Source organism: Mandrillus leucophaeus, unplaced genomic scaffold, assembly GCF_000951045.1.
Source record: "Mandrillus leucophaeus isolate KB7577 unplaced genomic scaffold, Mleu.le_1.0 Scaffold370, whole genome shotgun sequence".
NCBI classification, from domain to species: domain Eukaryota; kingdom Metazoa; phylum Chordata; class Mammalia; order Primates; family Cercopithecidae; genus Mandrillus; species Mandrillus leucophaeus.
This window is the reverse complement of record NW_012103921.1, coordinates 1,521,044-1,545,839: the sequence shown is the minus strand read 5'-3', so window position 1 is coordinate 1,545,839 and position 24,796 is coordinate 1,521,044. Positions and strand designations below refer to the sequence as shown.

Genomic DNA, 24,796 nt, shown 5'->3' with positions numbered 1-24,796 from the left:
CCATAAGAGACACACAGGAAAAATTTGTTGCCCATGACAATAATTTTACATTACTAATTCAAACCTGACTCAATCTTTCTTATGTTGAATGGGCCCATCTCATGTCCATTTCAGTACAGACTTCATATCCCCTACAGAGGGGAGTATACGTTTTAATAAAGCAAGATTGTCTTTATATAATGAGGATATATCAATAAATACTAAAAATATATTCTCCCCTTTATGTTGCCCCAATAACACTTCTGGGAAGAATGTGTAGTGAGGGGAGAATATACCTCTTGAAGATTTCTGGTTTTACTCCTTCCTCTCTTCTTACCGTTACTAAACATCGACACATGTTTGCGTAAGCCACAGAGAAACTGGGTTCATCAATAGCCTTCTCAAAGACCAGGTCAATAACTCCTTTCAGCCGCTCCTCTGTATCAACAGTAAGTCCTGACACTTGCTTCATCAGTTGATTGAACATCTGTGGTGTCAATTTATTTAAGATACTTCGAACTTTTCTAAAAAGCTCCTAGAAGGGCCACAAAAAAGAATAGCATTAGAGTAACCAGAGTAACTGTGACAATATGGTACTTTCTGTAATGATTAATTTTTAAAATAATGTATAAGTTCAACTTCTCAAATTATTAACAAGGACTGTGAACTAGTTATAGAAATAATTAATCTATTTTAACAAATAGTCAGAAATTACCTTCTTTTCACTACTGAGGAGAATTCTAGAAATAGGTATATACACACTTAGCTGGTGGGAGCATTATCTGTTAACATTTCTAAGGGCAATTTGACAACGTGTATCAAAAGCTTTAAGATTGTGTATGTAACCTTTGAACCAGTAATTATACTTTTAGAAATGTATTTATATTTAGCGATACGTAAAAATATTTTAGCCACACTAATTTCCATCATAATAACCCATTACAGAAAATAACTTTGATGTAAAAAAATAGAAATTTGTCTAAATTATGGTATAATATAAATAATGGTATGAAATACTAGGCAGGAGTCTTTTAAAATAATGTTATAAAATCTCTATTTAAAAAAAAAAAAAAAGGAATTGAAGATCTTCCTAGACTAGTAAAAGGAGATATACAACTCCACTTAATGGTGAAAGGCAAAATGATTTTTGCCCCTAAGATTGAGAATAATGCAAAAAATGTTTCTTCTCACCATTCCCATTCAACATCATAACAGAGGTCCTAATCAATGCAATAAAGCAAAGAAAAAGCAATAAAAGGTATGTAGATTGTAAAGGAAGAAATAAAACTCTATGCAGAGAAGATAAAATTGTCTACATAGACAATCATAAGGAATCTACAAAAAGACCAGAATAAGTCAGTCTAGCAATTGTAGGATACAATGTCAAAATGCAAACATCAACTACTTTTCTATATATTAGCAATAAATAACCAGAAATTATTTTTTTAAAGTACCATTTACAGCAGCACCAAAATCTATAAAATGTTTAGCCAAAAAACTAACAAAAGGTCAGCAGTGGTGGCTCACACCTTTAATCCCAACTTGGGAGACTGAGGTGGGTGGATCAGTTGAGGCCAGAGGTTCAAGACCAGCCTGGCCAACATGGCAAAACGCCATCTCTACTAAAAACAGAAAAATTAGCTGGATATGGTAGTGCATGCCTCTAATCCCAGCTACTCTGGAGGCTGAGGCAGAAGAAGTACTTGAACCTGGGAGGCGGCTGCAGTGAACTGAGATTGCATCTCTGTACTGCAGCTTGGGTAACAGAGAGAGACTCTGTCTCAAAAAAAAAAAAAAAAAAAGAAAGATGGAAAAAAATATGAAAACTATAAATCACTGATGAAGGAAATCGAAGAGGGCTTAAATAAATGAAGATATATATCATGTTCATGTATTAAAAGATTCATTATTGTCAAGATGTCAGTTTTCCCCAAAGTGATCTACAGATATATCATAATCCAAATCCTAATAGGGCCTTTTGTTTTTTGTTTCGGGTAGAAAACAAGGAGCTGATTCTACAATTTATATGAAAAGATATACACACACACACACACACACACACACACACACACAAAAAAAAAACCCTAGAAGAGCCTAAACAATTTTGAAGAAAAAAAAGAAGTTGGAGAATTGAATTCACACAACTAGATTTCAAAACTTTCTATATAAAGACAGAGTGGTGTTGGCCAGAGGACAGACATAGCTTGATGAAGAATGTAGAGTCTAGAAATAGATGCACACATATATGATGAACTGATTTTTAACAAAGATGCCAAAACATTTCAATGGAGAAAGGATAATCTTTTCAACAAATGGTGCTGTAACAGCTGGACATCCACAAGAAAGGGGAGAAAAAGAACCCTGACCTATTATCTTGTACCTTGTACAAAACTCAACAAAAATTGGATCACAAAACTAAATGTGAAACCTAAAACTATACTAGAAGACAACACAGTAGAAAAACGTTGTTTTCTTGGGTTTACGCAAATATTTCTTAGATATGACAGCAAAAGCACAATCATGAATGAAAAGGTTAATTCAGTATTATCAAAATTAGAAACAAGCTGGGTAGAGTGGCTCATGCCTATAATCCCAGTATTTTAAGAGGCTGGGGTGGGTGGACTGTTCGAGCCCAGGAGTTTGAGACCAGCCTGGGCAACATGGCAAAACCCTGTCCCTACAAAAAATACAAAAATTAGCTGAGTACGGTGGCACGCACCTGTAGTCCCAGCTACTTGGGAGGTTTAGGTGGGAGGACTGCCTGAGCCAGGGGAGGCTGAGGTTACAGTGAGCCGTGATTGTGCCACTGCACTCCAGTCTGGGCAACAAAGTGGGGCTATGTCTCAAAAAAAAAAAAATAAATAAATAAATAAATAAAAATAAAAATAAAAACAACTGCTCTGTGAAAGACACTGCTGAAAGAATGAAAAGAGGCTGGGTGCAGTGGCTCATGCCTATAATCTCAGCTCTTTGGAAGGCAGATTGCTTGAGCTCAGGAGTTTCAAGACCAGCCTGGGCAACATGGCGAAACCCCATTGCTACAAAAAATACAAAAATCAGCTGGATGTGTAGTAAGCACCTGTAGTTCTAGTTGTGGGGCTGAGGCAGGAGGATCGCTTGAGCCTGGGAGTTCAAGGCTTCAGTGAGCTGAGATCATGCCTCTGCACTCCAGCATGGGTAGACTCTGTCTCCAAAAAAAAAATTACATACATACATACACACACACACACACACACACACACACACACACACACAAAATCATTTATTAGCTAAGCTACAGGAGTTCATGCCTGTAATCTCAACACTTTGGGAGGCCAAGGCAGGAGGATTGCAGGAGGCCAAGAGTTCAAGACCAGTTTGGGCAACACTGCCTCTAAAAAATTTTTAGGCCAGGCGCAATGGCTCATACCTGTAATCCCAGCACTTTGGGAGGCGAAGGAAGGCGGATCACTTGAGGTCAGGAGTTCCAGACTAGCCTGGTCAACATGTGAAACCCTGTCTCTACTAAAAATACAAAAAAATTAGCCGGGCGTGGTGGGGTATGCCTGTAGTCCCAGCTACTTGGGAGGCTGAGGCCGGAGAATCATTTGAACCCAGGAGGCGGAGGTTGCAGTGAGCTGAGATCGCATCACTGTACTCTAGTCTGGGCGACGCAGCGAGACTTTGTCTCAAAAAAATAAAAAAAAATAAAAAAAAAATTGTAACAAATTAGCCAGGTATGGTGGTCCATGCCTATAGTCTCAGCTACTTGGGAGGCTGAGGTGGGAGCCTAGGAGGTTGAAGCTTCAGTGAGACACCATCGTGCTACTGCACTCCAGCCTGGGCAATAGATTAAGACCCTCTTTCAAAAAAAAAAAAAAAAAAAAGCCTGAGATGGTAGCTCGTGACCAGCCTGGGCAACAGAATGAGACCTGGTCTCTACAAAAAAATTAGCCAGGCATTGTGGCACATGCCTGCAGTCCCAGATACTTGAGAGGCTGAGGAGGGAGGATCACTTGAGCCCAGCAGATCAAGGCTGCAGTGAGCTGTGATAGTGCCACTGCACTTCAGCCCTGGTGACAGAGTGAAACCCTGTCTCAAAAAAAAAAAAAAAAAAAATCATTTCACTGTAACTAAATATCTAGTTGATGTCCACTAAATTTTGTGTTAGGTACAAATGAAGCACAAAGCAGTTATTGCCTTCCACAGAATCAAAATCTAGTTGCAGGGACAATACATTTAAAAACGAAGTGATAAAGCAAGTACTAGGGTTGATTAGAGACCAGAAAGGGGAATAGTTTAGATACATGAGGTCAGAGGCACTGGATTAGTCGAGGAATGCCTTTAGAAGGAAATGAGGGCCGGGGGTGGTGGCTCACGCCTGTAATCCCACACTTTTGGAGGCCGAGGTGGGCAGATCACCAGTTCAGGTGATAGAGACCATCCTGGCTAACATGGTGAAACCCGGTCTTCACTAAAAATACAAAAAGTTAGCCAGGCGTGGAGGCACATGCCTGTAATACCAACTACTTGGGAGGCTGAGGCAGGAGAATCGCTTGAACCCAGGAGGCAGAGGCTGCAATGAGCCAGGATCGCACCATTGCACTCCAGGCTGGATGACAGAGCAAGAGAGAGACTCCATCTTAAAAGAAAAAAAAAAAAAAGAAGGAAATGATAATTGGGCCAGATAATAAAGGATAGAAAGAGCTGGCTAAAGGGAAGAAAAAAAAATAAAGTAGATATTTGATGAAAGAGAAAACACTTTAGGAAGGAATTGTTAATGAGGATTTTCTAGCCTGCTAATTGAGAGAACACGCTGGAAATATCAGAAGACTAGCCTTCTCTGGTTGTGAGTGAAAAAGACATATTGAACGCTAGGTTAAAAAGCTCGAATGGAAAGACAAAAATCAGTGTTTCAGGTATATGACTCAGGCAGCCTCAGTAGAAATGTTGTTAACAGAGGAGAAAGAAGAAAGAGAATGCAGGGAATCCTAGGGGTAGAAGCCCAGACATGTCCTGAGGCAATGATTTCCTAGAAATGCTTCAAGAAGATGAGAATAAGGTCATCGACAGGTCGTTCATAATGCTGATTTAAATAATTTAATATAGTAGTAGGAACATAAGCGAAGGCAACAAATCAAGTCCATATTTAAAAGAAAGTGTCAAGAAAAAGAAGGTTGTACTGGCTCTGTAAAGGAATTTTAATAATTCTCCATTGGATTTCTTTTATCTACTTACTAAAGAAAACCTATTAATTAATGCTACCTCATATCAAGATAATTATTCTGTTTCTGAAATAAGACTTAATAATGGAGAGAACTCTGTTATAAACAAGCAGATTACAAGTTATAACAACTGGACTATTCTTTTATGACGCTTGACAACTTTTGAAGCTTTAGTTTCCTCATATGGAAAAAGAGGGTAACATCTATTTCCTCATTATAGGTACAGTAAGAATTTAATAAAGTAAGGCATTAATCCAAGTGCCTTAAATACATCTTCATTGTCAATTATGAAGATCCAGTAGGAAGTTTTAACTATCTTCATACAGGCTATTTAGGCCCATTATCATTAAGCATTTCTCAGGGAGATTGGAGAGAGGGACAAATAAGGCTTTTTTTTTTTTTTCCCCCCTCCAAAAAAGGTTGAGATATGTTGAAATGGAGAGAAATGTAGGGACTTGATCTCAGCAATGTGAAGAAGGATGTCCTTAGGAACCCTGTGGCAAATGTTTGGGAATAATCACTACAGAGATAAACAAAAGCAAGCCGCCAATTACAGTCTGACAGCACGGCTAGTTGACGGATTGCTTCATCTTCATCTCTGTTTTGTATTAACTACTCTGTGGGTTCGCTTATTTACTGAAAAATTATTTACTGAGAATTTACTCTCTCGAACGGTGGTCCCCAACCTTTTGGCACTAGGAACTGGTTTTGTGGAAGGCAATTTTTCCACAGACCAGGGTTGGGGATGGGGTTGCGGGGGGAAGAGGAACGTGGTTTTTGGGATAAAATTATTCTACCTCAGATCATCAGGTATTAGTTAGATTCTCATAAGGAGCGTGCAGCCTAGATCACTTGCATGTACAGTTCACTCCTATGAGAATCTAGGGCTGCCACTGATCTGACAGGAGGTAGAGCTCAGGTGGTAATGCTCTTTTGCCACCACTCACCTCCTGCTGTGTGGCCCAGTCACCAACAGGCCACCGACTGGTACTAGGGGTTGGGGATCCCCTGTTCTCTGAGGTTACGTGATGGAACTGAATCAGAACGATATCTAAGGCCCATCTCCGCTCTCAGGGACATCATCATACTGAGCACTTAACCAAGCTCCAGGAACCATGCCAAATGGTTTATATTATTTTATTCAATCTTAACACTGGCCCTATGAGGCACTCAATGTTTGTAACTTCATTTTATAGTTGAGATTAAGAACCTGTCTAACAGAGTCAGGATTCTGCCTCCAGACCTGGAACTTTGAACTGCTACACTTAACTGTTCATGGTGAGAGAAAAGATATATAAGGAATCAAGATGCTCAAAAGTTAGTAGGTGATCTGTGATGCTTAGCTCTGGTACAAGTGTGAATTTTAAGAGACTCCAGTTTTGGTGCCTAGAAGCAAAAACATCTGAAGTCGCAGAGGTAACCTGGGGATAGGAATTGACATTGTGTATAAAGCAAAAGATGAATAAAGGCTTTATATAATCTGACACATAAAAATTAATTTTGTGTCAATAAAATAAATCCATTCAATTTATCCTCATAATTCTGAGGGCAGGATATGCATAAAAAGATTCAAAGAATTAAATTTTATTCCAAAAGGCTTCAAAACAAGATGAGTTTCTAAATTCTAGCTTATTGGCAATGAAGGCCTGACAAAGAACATAAAGCAACGTAATAATTAGGATAAATAGGATAAAGAGACTCAATCACTGAGAATCTAAAAATGCATTTTAAAGAAAAGCAAATATTAACTTAAGCCTGAATTATATAAGTCTATGACACATGAAACCTCTAGACCTGGAAACTATTCTGAAAAAACATACAAAAAGCAATTTCAAGAGAAAACAGTAGGTTGTCTGGCATCCATAATGGCTTTTAGAATATTCTTTTAACAGGAAAACATTATAAAAAGTCTTAAACTGATTATCTCTACAAACATTAGCAAAGCAAAATAAGTTTAAACAAAATCAACATAATTTCAAAACAATGTCAGGATATGCTTTTGTTCTCACCTGGGTTTTAATGTTTTCGGGATCATCGGCTTGGCTGTCTCGTTTTTGGCTGGGCTTCCAGGCATTTTCTGCCTTTTTTAGGTGTACATCTTCTTTTACAGAAACTGTGATAATCTTTCTGGGTTCTCTTCTTTGGCCAGGTTGAGATCTTCGTGGTCCAACATTCAACAACTAGGACAAGAATATTACAGCTATTCAGAGTACTTGCAATTTATTGTCTTTGCTGTGCTGTTCAAGTCAAGCCTGATGACCACACCAAGCAACGCTAGACACTCAAGCTGGATGTAATCTTTTTGCGGGGTAAGAAAACAACCTCAGAAGACCATCAATGTAATATTCTCCACCACTACAATTTTTGAACAAGAGGCCTTTTTGAACAAGATGTTTGACAAAGCTGTTACTTCTAATGAGAAAGACTACTTCTAACTGAAGCTTTATCTTTTATTAGTTGCATAACTGTGGACTGGTCACTTCAATAATTACAAAAATTCAAAGGTAGTTATCATCACAGTTACAAATCTGCTAAAATTGCGTTTCTACAATCCCAGGGTAAAATGCAAATATAACATCAACACTAAGCCTTACTGTAGATCATAAAATATTCCACTTGATATGTTGGGTCAGAAATACTAAAATAAACTCATTAAATATCATCGATGAGAGTCAAATTAAATTACTCCCTGAAAAAAAAAGTCTTCCTTTTATTTGTCAGCTCTGTTCCTGCTGGATTCCCACTATACTCTTGTGTTAAAACCAAAGTATGTTGCCATGTTATACTGCCAGCACACTAAGTAGAGATAACAGAGTAAGTTAAAAGTTGCATTTTGTGTATCAAAACATTTATAACAATTACTATCTTAAATGCTTGGAAATAATTTTTTAAGGTTAAACATTTGGGTTGATACTAAGCTCTGCTACCTTCAAGCAGACCTGCTGCATGTTGACAACCTTTACTTTTTCTGATATATCATTCTTTTAGTGCTGAGCAAATATTGCCATCAGATTTTTTTTTTTTCTTTCTGAGTTGTACTGAAGGGCTAGCCATTAGATTTCAAGAGAGAATAAAAACTTCATACAAAGCACACATAGATGAGAATCATTTCTCACTTAAGGCCCCAATGCTGCCCTTTTGAATTCATAAAACACTTCAGAGAAAGAAGTACAGACTTTAATATCATTTATTATATAAAAAGGCAGTTTCTAGGAGATACACAGTCTGGGGCCTAAGCTGCTAAGCTCAAACATCTTTACACATCAATCATTCTCAGAATTATTCCTTTATGCTTCACCATCTGCCCCAATTAGAAATGGTAGTTATCAAGAATGCATCAGGATCAAAAGTTAGAGTTTCTGCAAAATTTCACACCAATCTTGTCAAATGCACCCAGCTAAGGATACAGTACTGATGATATCTCAGACTATTTGATAAACATCAAAAACAAAACACACACACACACAAAAAAACAGGTCAGATAAACCCAGAGGTATGAGACACATGGTATAACTGAAAGGAAAATAAAGATCATAAGATTGGAAAAATGCCAAAAGGGAACAGTTGTTAAACCAGACAGTACTACTATAAGAACATAAATTGTAACTGAAACTTTAATATAGTAGCCCAGACAAAACAATTCTGTTAGAAAAATGTAGCAATCAGTCGGGCGCGGTGGCTCAAGCCTGTAATCCCAGCACTTTGGGAGGCCAAGATGGGTGGATCACGAGGTCAGGAGATCGAGACCATCCTGGCTAACATGGTGAAACCCCGTCTCTACTAAAAAATACAAAAAACTAGCCAGGCGTGGTGGCGGGCGCCCGAGTAGTCTCAGCTACTCGGGAGGCTGAGGCAGGAGAATGGCATAAACTTGGGAGGCGGAGCTTGCAGTGAGCTGAGATCTGGCCACTGCAGTCCAACCTGGGCGACAGAGCAAGACTCTGTCTCAAAAAAAAAAAAAAAAGAAAAAGAAGAATGTAGCAATCAAGTAATGCCTGATTTTTATAATTCAGGTTATATTCTGTTGACTTATGTAGATTAATAACTTATTAAATGGTTGGCTAAACCTCACATAAACAATTATATCACAAGATATTTAATTTAATCCATGCATTTGTACATAAACATTGCCAAGAACAAATGTTTCTGGATGTAATGAAAGGAAATTATGTCAAAATCAAGTAAGAGCCAAAGATGAACATTAGGAGACAAAGTCAGAAAATGCCCATTTCCAAACCCTACTGCAAACACCAATAAATAAATATGCCTTGAGATTTGAATCTGGAAAATGGCAATACGATTTATTCCACACCTCTTTACCTGCTCCAAGACAAATATGTGTGAGTCTCAAATGAGCAACACAGAGATGTGAGAAAGTAACAATAATGCTTCAAAGGAAAAAAAGCTTTGAAAAGCTAACTGATAAATTGTTAGTCCAGGATAAAATAGTTAAAATTAAAACCCAGGTGAAAACACCCATGAAAAATTTTAAAATTATAATTGTATCTCTGGTTATAACTAAGATAAAGACACTGTTCTCAAATACTTATCTAGGTATTTTGAGTCCTTAATACATCTACTATACTTACAAATTCTTAGTATGTTCAATTAATCAATCTCTAATGCGCCCATATTTACACTCTGAGAATGAATTCACTGTTTGGAATAGCAATGCCTGGAAAACTGTGGTGTAGTGAACTTAGGAGACAAAAGAATCAGACTCTAGAGAGTACAAATCTGCTATGTATGAGCAAAGTCACTGTAGGCAAGTCTCTTAGTTTTGTTAAGGTTTTTCATGTATACAATGCCAGCCCTACCTAAAAATGTGATTATAGGATATAAACCATGTAAAAGGACCTTAAAAACTATGTTATCGTCAATACCAAAGGATCAAAAGGAACTTTTAAAAAAGTGATATATAAACGTAAACATTTCATGTCCCTTTTTGTGTGTGAAAAACTTAATACAGATAATCAAATTTTTGGTATCCTTCAGAAGTAGCAACAGATGATGAATGATTTATATACTAAACACACAAAAAATCTAGGATCCTGTGCTAAAAGTTATGGGCTACACAAAAAGAAATGACACCTGGTTTCTTTCTTTGAAAGACGGTACTTTAAGGAACTTTAAGATATAATGTGCTCAAGGCCCACAATGTCAAAACTAAAAATGTCAAAATCTGGGGTTGATTAGTGAGCCATTTTCTTTTTTCAGGCGATATTAAAGTTTGAATTTTTTACCCACTGTCAGTTTTCAAAAAGGTATTAAGAAATTATACCCATCTCTGTTTTGCAATTTAATATACATCATTCCTATCTTATTCGGAGACTGTAACCTTAAAATTCCACTGCTTACCTGGATAATCAAAGAAAATAGAATCAATATGCACTTACATTTTTAAAGAAGGAAGACAATCAAGTATTCCTTTAAAGAAAGGTTTTACTCCTAGAATTTTTCTTTGCTCCTAGGATTTTTATGATTGATCAGTTTATCTCAAAAGTTAGTTAAAATAACTATAAATGGCAAATTACTTGTCTAGGTCCAATGCTCCTCTTAAGATATATTTTTTGGAGTGCTTTCTGTGATGTCCACAAAAAGACTACAAAGACAACTGATGAGTAATTTTATTTTATTTTTTTGAATTTTTTATTTTTTGGGACGGAGTCTTGCTCTGTCGCCCAGGAGGGAGTGCAGTGGCACGATCTTGGCTCACTGAAAGCTCCGCTTCCCAGGTTCACGCCATTCTCCTGCCTCAGCTTCCCGAGTAGCTGGGACTACAGGCGTCCACCACCACGCCCGGCTAGTTTTTCGTATTTTTAGTGGAGATGGGGTTTCACCGTGTTAGCCAGGATGGTCTCGATCTCCTGGCCTCGTGATCCACCCGCCTCAGCCTCCCAAAGTGCTGGGATTACAGGCGTGAACCACCGCCGCCCCGCCCGTAATTTTATTTTAAAAATAACTAAAGACATGCTATTTCGTGGTAATTTCTAACAGATATGCACTTTACTATCCAGTGAAGGACACTTAGGTTTGAAAACTACGTAGCTGCATATGACATTTTAAAATCATTAGCATGCATTAAAAATATTTTATAGTAAGTCTGTTGCAGCAGTTTTTGTGTTTTTTTTTTTTTTTTTTTTTAGACAGTCTTGCTCTGTCACCCAGGTTGGAGTGCAGTGGCGTGATCTTGGCTCACTACAGCCTCTGTCTCCTGGGTTCAAGCGATTCTTGTGCCTCAGCCTTCTGCGTAGCTGGGATTACAGACATGTAATCCCAGGCTAATTTTTGTATTTTTTTTTTTTTGTATTTTTTAAAAATTTTTTATATTTTTGTAATTTTGTATTTTTGTATTTTTAGTAGACACAGGGCTTCGCCATGTTGGCCAGGCTGGGCTCGAACTCCTGGCATCATGTGATCTGCCCACCTCAGCCTCCCAAAGTGCTGAGATTACAGGCGTGAGCCACCGTACCTAGCCTGTTGCAGAAAAGTTTGTATTAGAAGTCATGGCTAATTAAGATAATAATGGGGCATACCACATAGATTTTAATATTATTAGGTGATAATTAATTATAAGATAATTTGGAGAACTAGAAAAAGTTATTTGAAGTATGGAATCAGAAACTGCAAAGAGTAGGGGAGTAAGGCTGTTGCTTTTTTCCAAACAGCATTATTTTTGTTACTGTTTTTTTGAGACAGAGCCCCGCTCTGTTGCCCAGGCTGGAGTGCAGTGGTGCGATCTTGGCTCACTGCAGCCTCTGTCTCCAACTTCTGCTTCCCAGGCTCAGGCAATCCTCCCACCTCAGTCTCTCAAGTACCTGGTACTACAGGTGTGTGCTGTCATGCCCGGCAAATTTTTGTATTTTTTGTAGGGACAGGATTTCACCATGTTGCCCAGGCTGGTCTTGAACTCCTGGACTCAAGCGATCTACCCGCTTTGGCCTCCCAAAGTGCTGGGATTACAGGCATGAGTCACTGTGCCTGGCCATTTTTGTTTCTTTATATGTTGGTATTTATGTCCTGTGACATTCCCATCTGTATCTATATCAATATACCAAGGTAAGCTGGGCACATTAAGTGGAGAATGTCTGTTATCTAGGAGACAGGCTGGAAGAATAACTTGCCTTAAGGCTTAACATATCAACATTACCCTGAGAGATCAAAATTTCACTTAAAAACTAGCTTCTGACATAGAACAAAACTGCTTAATAAAAGTAAATTAAATAATTAAAGTTGATACTTTTGGAGCTACTACAAATTCTAGATAATGTCTCACTTCTAGTCACATTACTTTGAATGTACCAGAATAACTCACTGATCTCACATATGTAGGTATACAGAGGAGTGGTATACACTGTGATAAAGTTACTTTTAAAAATTATTTTCTATTTTCAATAATTTAAAAGAGACGTCACTTATTCTAAACTCACAATATTTCCTTTTTGTTATAACTAGTTATTAGCAAACAATGACTAGCAAGCTGGTAGTGAAAAGTGACAATATACATTGGAAGAGGATTTATACATTTTGTGAGCCACCCATCAACAAAATTGGGCAATATGATAATAACCACAGATGCTATTATCCACAGAATATTCAAAACAGCATCAACATTATTTCAAATATTTGGCAAAACAAAGATATAAACCAAAACCAAAACGAACAATAATACAAATAAAAATTTCAACATTAAAAAAGGAAATAATATTGAAAAAAAGGTATAAAATGGTTTCTAGAAAGCTGCTTTCTAAGACGTGCTGGTGAGGTAACTCAAGATTTAAAAAAATTTTAATTTAGTATTTCCTGAAAATAGATAAATGTGTGAGAAACAGAGTATCTCACATACACAGGTCTCTAAAATGGTGATGGTAATGACTCAATAAACAGTATGCTTCAAATTCAGGTGGTTTTCAGTAGTTTTTACAAAGTCTACAACACACTGTAGGCATTCAAGTATATTCTATCACTGTTTGGTTGCAGGAAAATAATCAAATAATTTAAATATCTACAAAGTGACATTTGTTGTCAGACAATGTAGTCTTAATTCAAAGCAGGTTTCAAAAGTTGCCATTTCAGAAATAAAAAGGTGATGGAGAAACAAAAAGCGTCACCTTACATAAAATGAAGTAACAGGGTGATCTGCAAATGTACATCAAACCCCAAGCTCCTCCAGAATGTTAGATTTATTGCTCTCTATGCCATTCTAACTTGGGGAAAAGAGGTATTCAACATCGTTGGCAACTTTCCCCATGCTTTCTGAATTCTACAAAGCATGGAGTAGGCAGAGTCTGCCGAATCTTGCACAGTGCAGTGCCCCAGCATAACTCCACTGGTGATGCCACTTCCACCGCTGAAGAGCCTGCCACTGGAGATGTAACAGCAATCTGCAGTTTACCGATACTGTACTCTTTTGTACTTGTCATTTGTTCAAATTTTGACTTAACAATCAATAGTAAATAAAAAGAGCGTAACAGAAAATATTGTAACACCAGAGACTATTATTACAAAAAACAAAGCGTTCAGCGCACCACCAGAGGCAGGCTCTTCACGGGTGGGTGTGACATCGCCAGCGGAGAGCAAGTTGGGGCTTTGCTCTGTTCCAGAATTGGCAATCCATGCCTGCTCTGCACTTTGCAAATCTGTAGAAACAAAGACAAGACATGATCATTAGCTGAATGTCATCAGAGATCTCCAGTATATCAGGACACCTCAAAACAAAACAGGAATCTTATCAAGGTTGGCGCTCTCTCTATATATTTTTTTTCAGAGACAGGGTCTTGCTTTGTTGCCCAGACTGGAGTGCAGTGGCATGATCATGGCTCACTGCAGCCTGGACCTCCTGTTCTTGTTTTGTCAGCCAGACTGGAGTACAGTTGCATGATCATGGCTCACTGTAGCCTGGACCTCCTGGGGTCAAGTAATCCTCCCACCTCAGTCTCCCGAGTAGCCAGGACTAGGACTATAAGCATGCGCCAGCATGCCTGGCCTATTTTATTTCTTTTCTTTTCTTTTTTTTTTTGTGGTAGAGACAGGGTCTCTCTTAGTTGCCAGGCTGGTTCTGAACTCCTGACCTCAGGTGATCCTCCTGCCTTGACCCCACAAAGTGCTAGCATTACAGGCCTGAGCCACCATCCCCGGCCATGGTTGGCACTATTTTTAAACCTATTTGCAGGTCACCTCAATTGAAAAAATGGGGGAAAAAAAAATCAAGACCAAATTAATGCAGACTAGCTTCTGTCAAGTAAAAACAACTCAAGTGTATTCTTTATTTGCTTTAATATGAGTATGGAAAGGATAGTCTTTGCCTCTTCTTCTTCTTGACTAGAATCAGCGAACAAAAGCTGCTGTCTTGCCGTGAGGTAGGATTTCATGGAGTCTGTGCCAGTGTCTAACTAAGTGAGTTGTAGGGAACTTGCACTTACAGGCACGCCTCTTCCACCAGGTGTCTGCCTTCCAAAATCAGCAAAGGCTGGTGTAAAGTCTGGTCCTCGAGGCAAAATCCGAGGATCCAGAGTTCGCATTGGCAATTTGGGTTGGTTGATCTGCATGAAGAAGCAAAAGAAAGCTTAATACATGTTCCAGAGCATTCCCTGCCACAAAAGATAACAAAAAATTTGACTGAAAGGTTACATCAGCTTAAACGGTAAGCACATGGTAAGCATCAGCTTTGGAACCAGCAGAAGCCCAACCTCATCCATGGCAGGTTCTCCTGGGCTATCCTTAGAGCCATTAGGCTAAAACAATGGTTTTCCGACACCTGAGAATGATTTAGGCCTTAAATTTCCAAGTAGGGGCTATACATAATCAGTAGATTGGCTCACTAGATACTGAGGACCAACTGAAAGGCACAAGACATTTTGAGATCCTCTACGCTAGCGTCAAATTTTAGAAATAAAAAAAATATATTCACCAGGACATAGAGCACTTGCCTATAGGAATCCTGCTACTGCTCATTTTAGTTTTGATGCTGTAGACTTATGGTTAGTAAAGAATGTATTATGAGTGGACAATAAGTCTTAAAGGAGATATGTTTCATGGGTGATGATTCATTTAAAATTTCACTGTCTGCCTTGTTAATCTGAGATATCTGACTTTGAATAAGTATGTAATGTGACTATGGACGACACAAAGTTAAGCAGACCAGTGAGAAGTCAACTAATTAGTGTCCAAAGTCATAAACAGATAAGGCAGCAGGACAGGCAGGAATATTTTCTAAGAGGATAATCTAATTTGGTGGATATAACACTTGACTTCTGAGGTACTGAAGTAGCCTCAAATTAGCACCATTAATCAATCATTCAGCTGTCCTCACATAACTATCTAGGAGAGAAGACTTAGATACCACCAATAGAAGTAAGAAGACCTATTGCTATAAGAAAGTAAAATAATATAAATGAGTTCTGGATAAGCAGCTCCTGGACATCTTTATTACCCCATTTATGCCGGAGGCTGCAAATTTTTTTGTGTGAAAAATCAGATCTTGGTTATGACCTTCAGCAGTAGGATACAAATAACTCCCACAAGCTTAGCATTCCAATAATGAAACACTAGGCATAAATCAGTTAAGAGGTAGATATGATTCCATAAGATAGTTAATCTCTACATTTTACATTTTTGTTCCTCTACAAAACAAGAATACTTCAAGCTTAGTCATCAGCTCTGGTTTATCTTTGATTTCCATGAAATTACTTTAGCAGATCTGACTTTACTCCTTTTAATTTAGTAAACAAATATTGACTGTACTAATTTGCTGTGTGCACCATTAAGATCAGATGCAAAGAGGAAGGATGCCTATTTGCACAAGATTGGGGAATTCAATCACTGGAGGTATCTATCAGGGAAATTTTGAGATACATATTATTTGAATCATGTTGACTCTCACTTATGTGTGATCTGCCAAATACCTTCCTAGATTTCTGACCTGTCCTCAATGCCGACAGAATTCCATAATGAACTTTTAGAACAGTGAGGAAAGACCTCTGTATCAATTTAGCCGTATGTTTCCCCCGACAAACACAAAATTTTTATATCACCAAAAAACAGCCATAATAAGCAGACAAATCAATTAATAAACATTAAAAAAACACTAGTCCAATATGGGCCAAATCCCAAAATGACTGTAACCTATAAGGAACTCCAAATCCAACAGTGTTTAGGGAAACAAATTCTTAAACATTAGATATTTTTATATCATTTGGTCTAACAATTACTAAAAACTGCTGATACTTCACATATTTGCACTTATAGTTAAAATCAGTTCCCACCAAAAAGAACTAGTTTTTTCTGAGTATGCAGCTTACCTTGTCAAGAACCACATCACTGATAGGAGGCAGGCCCTCTGGTTTTTGTATACAGGCTGGCATGAACTGGAAGTCCAGCAGAAACTCCCTGTCATACTGCTTCTTACCTTCAGTATCAGTAGGCTTCCAGGATTCTAGAAAGAGGAATACAGGCAGACAACTGTTTGTAGCGCATTATATTATATATGTCATGCATTGCAAAACAACATTTCCATCAACAGCAAACTGCATATACAACGGTGGTCCCATAAGGCTATAATGAAGCTGAAAGGTTCCTATTGCCTAATGACACTGTAACTATCCTAATATGGCAGCACAATGCGTTATTCACATGTATGTGTTAATGGTAGTGTAAACAAACCTACTGTGCTGCCAGTCACTTAAAAGTATAGCACATACAATCAAGTGTAACACATAATACTTCATAGTAATAAGAAATAACTATGTTACTGGCTTACGTACCTACTACACTATACTTTTTAATCACTAGAGTATATTCCTTCTACTTATTAAAAAAAAAGTTAACTGTAAAACAGCCTCAGGCAAGTCCTTCAGGAAATATTCCAGAGGAAGGCACCGTTATCATAGAAGATGACAGCTCTATGCATATTATCGCCCCAGAAGACCTTCCAGTGGGACAAGATCTGGAGGTAGAAGACAGTGATGTTGATGATCTTGACCGTGTATAGGCCCAGGCTAATGTGTGTGTTTGTGTCTTAGTTTTTAACAAAAATTCTTAAGTAAAAAGATAAATAATTTTAAAAATAGAAAAAAGCCTATCGAATAAGGACATAAAGAAACAAGGCCAGAGATGGTGGTTCACACCTATAATCCCAGTACTTTGAGGGCCAAGAGTTTGAGACTAGCCTGGACAATGTAGTAAGACCTAATCTCTAGGAAAAAAAACTTTTTAAATTAGCTGGGCGTGGTGACGTGCAACTGCAGTCCCAGCTATCAGGTGGCTGAGGTGGGAAGATCACTCAAGTCCAGGAGGCTGAGGCTGCAGTGAGCTATGATTGCACCACTGCACTCCAGCCTGGGTAACAGAGTGGGAGATTCCATCTCAAAAAAAAAGAAAAAGAAAAAGAAAAAAGAAAGAAATATTTTTGCATAGCTGTACAGTGTGTTTTAAGCTAAACATTATTACAAAAGTAAAAAAGTTAAAAAAATTTAAAAGTTTATCAAGTAAAAAGGTTACAGTAAGCTAAGAATAAATTCACTATTAGAGAAAGTACAAATTTTAAAATAAATGTAGTGTGCCCTAATGTTTTTAAAATCTACACCAGCGTACAGTAATGTCCTAGGTCTTTACATTCACTCACCACTCACCCAGAACAACTTCAAGTCCTGCAATCTCCATTCATGGTAAGTGCCCTATACAGTATAACATTTTAAAACTTTTATATAGTATTTTTACTATACCTTATCTATGTTTAGTTATATTTAGATATACAAATACTTACCATTATGTTACAACTGCCTACTATTCAGTATAGTAACATGCTGTACAAGTTTGCAGTCTAAGAGCAGCAGGCTATACTATACAGCCTAGTTGTGTAGTAGGCTAGAACATCTAGGTTTGTGTAAATACTCTTTTGTTTGCACAAGGAAGAAACTGCCTAATGATGCATTTCTCAGAACAAATCACCGTCATTAAATGATGCATGACTTACATCCCCTAAGAGTACAAAACACTTTCCAGTATTTATCTCTTCATGAACAAACACAAAATAGAAGGGAACAATGAAATACAGTCAGGAAATATTATGTGAAGATTTTAAACCATCACTTGTTCTTTCATCCCTTCTAAATACCTTTGAGTAGTAAAATAATCTAAAGCAAGTAGGAATCATTTCACATGCACACTAAACAACCTTTGGCTAGGGACATATAATAATCTTCACTAAATAAACTACCAAGCCCTTAAATAACTAAGAAATAAGAAACCTGATAAAACCCTTGGCTTCATGAAAACGGATAGTTTGGTTGTTCACTTGGAAATGTTATTTTAGAGAAAAAAAAAAAAAGCAAAAGGACACAAAACACAGAAACAACTTATTTAAGATAATGAAATGTCTAAGCAGTTAGATACTAAGTTTTCTTCCTTGCCTGTAATTTCATCTAAAAAAAAAATCACAGTTTTCTTATTTTAATTAATAAAACTCATCAAAATCAGACTCCAGATTACTTCCTGATAGCAGATTGGATCCTCTTTATATTAGAGGTTCCTAATGTGTAGGTTATAGACCCACTGATGGTCTTTGAGAATATTCCAGATGTTTTCCACCATATCTTTATTACCTATTATATTTATTAAAAAGTAGACAGCTTATTGGGATCTAAATTTCAAACTGTTTTTGTTCCAATTACTACTGTCTTTTTTCCAATTACTGCTGTTAAATATTACAAGAGCAAAAGGTAGTTGGTCAATTATAGTCAGGGCCTATATTGTAAAACTGATGGATGAAAAGAATTAAAATATAATATGAAATATAACTAACATAAATTATGCAATATACAAAATGTTAAAACAAAATAAAGTAATATAAAAATATAATTTACATAGTCTAAAAATAGCAATAGTGTTTCCATTTTCTTAAGACACACTGGCGATGGCTACAAGTACTCTGTGACCTGGTACAAGCCTAGATCTTTTTCTTTATTTTTGAACACAGTATACAAGCCTAAGTTGACAAAAGCAATTCAGTACACTCAGTCCTAGGGTTTTTAAAAAAAACTTTTACAATAGCATAAATTTACAGTTTCATAAAGCCCATTAACAGGAGTTTACTGGTAGTGAAAGATCAGTATATCAAAGTGGTAAGGGCTGGGCGTGGGAACACTTTGGGAGGCCGAGGCAGGAGGACTGCTTGAGCATAGGAGTTTGAAAGCAGCCTGGCCAACATAGAGAGACCCTCCCTCTGTAAAAAATAAAAAATAAATAAAAGAATTTAAAAATAATATAAAATAAAGTGATAAGTAATAGTCATTGGTTTTCAAATATCTCTGACTACAACTCACAGTAAGACATAAAATGACCTCATGATCCAGGAGAATCATACACGCATACATAACTACAAAGTTTCCAAACTGATACTTATTCTCACTACATGTAATAGACAGACATTTTTTCATTATATTATCCTTTTTTAAAATGTTGGTTGTGACCTATAAATTTCACAATCTATTAAATAGTATTAAACCCAACGGTTTGAAAAACATCTATCTAGGTTATCTTTGAGGTCTGGTATTTTACATTTGAACCCTACCTCCTGCAAAACTTAGTCTAGATGTGGCAGACTAAGGAAAACTTTTCACCTACTCCAAACTTTTTTTTTTTTTTTTTTTTTTTTTTTGAGATGGAGTTTTGCTCTTGTTGCCCAGGCTGGAGTGCAATGGTACAATCTCGGCTCACTGCAAGCTCTGCCTCCTGGGTTCAAGCGGTTCTCCTACCTCAGCTTCCCAAGTAGCTGAAATTATAGGCATGTGCCACCATGCCCAGCTAATTTTGTATTTTTAGTAGAGACGGGATTTCTCCATGTTGGTCAGGCTGGTCTCGAACTCCCGATCTCAGGTGATCCCCCCGCTTTGGCCTCCCTAAGTGCTAGGATTACAGGCGTAAGCCACCATACCCAGCCCAAACTTTCTATCAAAGGAACCATCTTTCCTCATAGATCCACACCAAATCTCTCCATATATCTCAAAGTCAGTCACGGTTCATATAGTATTACGTCACAGGATTAATGCATTTGATGGTGTCTTAAGATAAATCCTCCAGGGTTTGTATTTGTTTACCACATGTTTATCAAATATATTCCATATTTACTTGTTTAGCATACAGATTTACCGCAGGGGACCTCCCATATTTCAGGTACTCAATATCTTGTTTCAGAGTTCCGTTCTACAGAGTGATTTCTGTCAACAGAGTTCGAGTCTTATGAAAGACGACTAACGCCATCTCAAGGAATGTGGTAATATCTCCATATCCCTTTCAATTAAAACAAATAGAATAATTTTTAAAATCAAACTGCACCCACTAGCCTGGAACTGATTCCCTCTGCCAGATGCTCTTCCAATGCCAGTAAAAGGGGAATACCAGTGTCGGGTATCATTTCCATCAATACAGAACTCTCTGGATTTGCTAGTCCCTAACTTAGGCTTGATGATCTGTCCTGTAAATATTATATTGTGATAAACCTCTTTCTTCCATCCAGTATCTCTCTATCAAAAGGCAACATTTCTCTAAGGTTGCAGTAGAGGGAAAAGAGGTAAACAGGAAGGCAGGTATAAACTTACCTGGTTTAAATGGAAACGTGACCCCATCACCAGAACTATCGGTGGAGCCTGAATTAGCATCTATTCCTTCACCCTCAGAAACACTCTCAGCACCATTACGTACTGGCTCAGCCTCTTCTCCATTTTCTTCCACAGCTTTCACTTTTTTTAGGTCAGAGGGGTCTCTTTCAGGATGAAACCCCTGGCTCATTTTATCTTGTTCAGATTCAAGTACTTTGTCAACTGAAAGTTCCTCTTCGGCTTTAGGCTAAATAATAAATGAACAAAGAGATTACATTTTTTTCATGGGTGTAAATATACACAAAAACCTACATCAACCCCCTTCAAACAGCAAAGGAAAACATGTCACTCAAGATAAGAATGTCTGTGTTCAGCATGTTGTATTAGAATGGTGAGTTTTAAAAAAAATACTTCTCTTATTTCAGCACCTAGGAAAAGGAAGACAATTCAAATGGCTGCTGAAATGCTTTAACATGAGACTAATAATATCCAAATGTACCAAAGGTTAGAATGGAAAGAACTGTTAATCCATGGAACTTTACGAACATGAAAGAGTCCTAGTCAGAAATCTAAAACGAGCACTACGCTACCCTTGCCATTAAAGCTCCACCAATATAAAAAGAAACACTGGAGGGTATTTTTTATACTGTCCTCTGGCTGTGGAATTGAGGGTTTGGAGAAGTGCTCAAAGCATCTAAGTTTTATAAAGCTGATCATATCTCATTTTACAAAAAGGCCACTTGCTAGTTAAAATCTATTTTGTTATTTGTTCTTAGACTTCTCTGAGGCTGTGACCATATACAAAAATCTTGTATAGCCAAAAAAAAAAAAAAAAAAAGAGAGAGAGAAATCTGGGATCTGGAATATCACATCTATTTTCAGAAGGCAAAAAAGAACTGAAGTTATTCCTTAGATTATTTTTGACCATCTTAGTGTCAGATATCAAACAAAAATGGTTTTGTAAAGGCCTCATGAATCTTCAAAACTCCTTGAGGCAAAGTTCTCCACGAACTCCTTTTTCATGAAGGGTAAGCACTCTGAAAACAATCCTCTGAAACAAGTACTCAGAGGTGTTCTAATTGATAAATTCACACGAGGAGAAGAGCCAAGAACTGGAGCTGGTTCAGCAGAGGATAGTGTAAAGTAGTGTCATATATAGCAGAAAGTAGTTCACCCCAAATAATCTATGAAATTACATTTAAAACAATTTTTGAGTGACAAATACTTCTTTGTTAGATAGTATTAAAACAGATACAATACTAGCAAATTTTATTTTGCCATATAACAGATCATGGTGAAAAGCCAATAAATTGTTTAATGTTATTAATAGAAACAGTTTTTAGACTCTGTTTCTAATAATGGAAATAAAAAGTTCATGCAAATATGCACAAACCCCAACCCACCCCTATTCCCCCGACTAATCCATGGAAAAAGATAGTACATAAAAATTCTCAAAAGAGAGACAGACATAAAATTCCAAAAAAATAAGTTTGGAAACAATTTATTTTATAAAGCATGGCAGAAAGTTGGTATCATTTAAACATTGAAAAAACCAGATCTACCAAATTTGAATCATGAATCAGCAGCCTCATTTTTAAAAATTTTAGACTCTAGTATAGTCTAATTATAATAATCTTATAATACCATCTCATAATTAAGTACAGGTCATCAAGAAGACATTTAATAAATCTGGGATATGAGTATGTAAATGGTATTTAACTTATTAAACAGCAACCTAACCAAATTATACAATGATACAGAATTCTTATTTCAGATCTTATAAAATGTGAAAAAGTTTTTTTTAGAGAATACAGCGCATCCTCTTCTCTGTATCTACAATCAACAACCATCTATCACATAGAAACGGAGGCTACATTACTCAGAAATTTAATTTCTAACTGGAAAAGGAAGTATAAAGAAACAAGTTTTATGAATAACAAACCATAATTCAGAGAACACGGAATCACTGAATTATCTCAGGTGTATTACTATGAGGGGTATTTGAAGAGAATAACAAAAATAGCTTAATTAAATATTACGGGTTTTTTGTTTTGTTTTGCTTTTAGCAGGATAAAATCCTAGTCAACTAGTCTGTAAGCGTCTAACAGTTCCTAAATTGTTTACGCAGAAAACCAGATTTAAGAAAAAGATCACTTCACTGGCTGGACAGCCAAAGGTAAACCTTTTATAGGAACCTGTTAAGAATTCACTTGACAGAACTCTATGCTTAATGCAATGAGTTTTTTAAAAGTGCTAGAAAATCAGACTGGCAACTATGCATATAATCATTGATGAAATGCTCTAAAATTTTAAAACTTATTTTAAGATACTTTGCCCAGCAATTTTAACATGAAATCATCCTCATCCTTACTTTTCTAGGCTATAATTTTTTTATTTTTTTTTTGAGATGGAATCTCGCTCTGTCATCTAGGCTAGAGTCAGTGGTGCGATCTTGGCTCACTGCAATCTCCACCTCCCAGGTTCAAGCGATTCTCCTGCCTCAGCCTCCAGAGTAGCTGGCATTACAGGCATGCACTACCATGCCTGGCTAATTTCTGTATTTTTAGTAGAGACAGGGTTTCACCATGTTGGTCAGGCTGGTCTCAAACTCCTGACCTTGTGATCTGCCCACCTCAGCCTCCCAAAGTGCTGGGATTACAGGCGTGAGCCACCGCGCCCAACCTCTAAGCTATAATTTTGATAAATATCTTTAATAATGCAACAACCTAATATGTAACCCAAATAAGCTGATACCAGAAACAAATTAGTTTAAAAGCTGAGAAAATAAATCTAAGAAAGGGGGAGCTTGATTAGTGGAAATGAACACAATGGCATCCAGTATTTACTACACTATGCCAACGAAAGCTCAGTTTTAGGAAAGACAGAAAAAAGAATTTCTGAAAGAAGTCAGTGTATAAAAAAAACAAATATTTTTTTGTCTTGCTTTAGTTTTTAAAAATGTTTTAGGTTACTTTATTTTTTTTAAGACAGTCTCGCTCTGTTGCCCACGCTGGAGTGCACTGGCACAATCTTGGCTCATTGCAACCTCCGCCTTCCAGGTTCAAGTGGTTCTCCTGTCTCAGCCTCCTGAGTAGCTGGGATTACAGGTGAGCACCACCATGGCCAGATAATTTTTTTTATTTTTAGTAGAGATGGGGTTTCGTCATGTTGGCCAGGCTGGTCTCGAAATCCTGGCCTCAAGTGATCCTCCTGCCTCAGCCTACAAAAGTGCTAGAATTACAGGCATGAGCCCCTGCGCCCAGCCTTGTCTTAAAGTATAAAGTTAAGAAAAAGTGATTGGTTCAAAATAAGTCAAAACAGTTCTTGTGTTTGAAGAGTAACAAGCTAAAGAAGCTTTATAGCCAACTCCGGCCCAAGGGCCAATTCTGGCTCACCACCTGCTTTTGCACAGCATACAAGGTAAGGATGATTTTTATATTTGTAATATCTGAAAAAATCTGGAAAAATATTTCCTGGCATACAAATTCAGATTTCAAGGTCTATCAATAAAGTTTTGTGAAGATACAACCATGCTTCTTTCATTTACACATTGTTGATGGCTGCTTTTAAGCTACAGTGGCAGATCTGAGGAATTGTGACAGCATAAAATATTTACTATCTGGACCTTTACACAAAAAGTTTGCTGAACCTCAAGCTGAAGATTAGGATGAATATTTGAAGGCATGGGAGGAGCGGCCTATCTAATATTCAATAATGCTTAGAAATCCAACATGAAGTATAACATAAGAAAAATAACAAAAAACCAGCTGAATCTAAAACGAAATCAGGATTGTATGTGATCCCCATGCCTCTGGAAGGTATTTTATTCTCTGTAGGAGCAACATTTCCTTGTTCAGCTGCAAAAGGAGTGCACCTCTATATCTTACTGCCAGTTTTTACACCCTAAAAACCACAATGAAATCACACCCATCAACATTTTAGTGGTTGCTATGAGACTAACAGTGACATCAACACAGCATCATGTAACAGCAATGACAGCACAGGGAAAGTAACCAA

At 37.2% G+C, this 24,796-nt stretch overlaps 1 protein-coding gene across 1 annotated transcript in view; it reads right to left on the bottom strand.

Moving 5' to 3' along the window:
* Window positions 1-24,796, bottom strand: part of EIF4G3 (eukaryotic translation initiation factor 4 gamma, 3) — a 297,458-nt gene that overhangs the window by 64,081 nt on the left and 208,581 nt on the right. The window contains exons 14-19 of the mRNA XM_011990137.1: window positions 20,780-21,026; window positions 16,484-16,617; window positions 14,606-14,725; window positions 13,712-13,822; window positions 7,193-7,363; window positions 317-514 (exon numbers count right to left, since the gene is read on the bottom strand). Coding sequence (XP_011845527.1) covers window positions 317-514; window positions 7,193-7,363; window positions 13,712-13,822; window positions 14,606-14,725; window positions 16,484-16,617; window positions 20,780-21,026 — 981 coding nt within the window. The remainder of the gene's footprint in view (window positions 1-316; window positions 515-7,192; window positions 7,364-13,711; window positions 13,823-14,605; window positions 14,726-16,483; window positions 16,618-20,779; window positions 21,027-24,796) is intronic.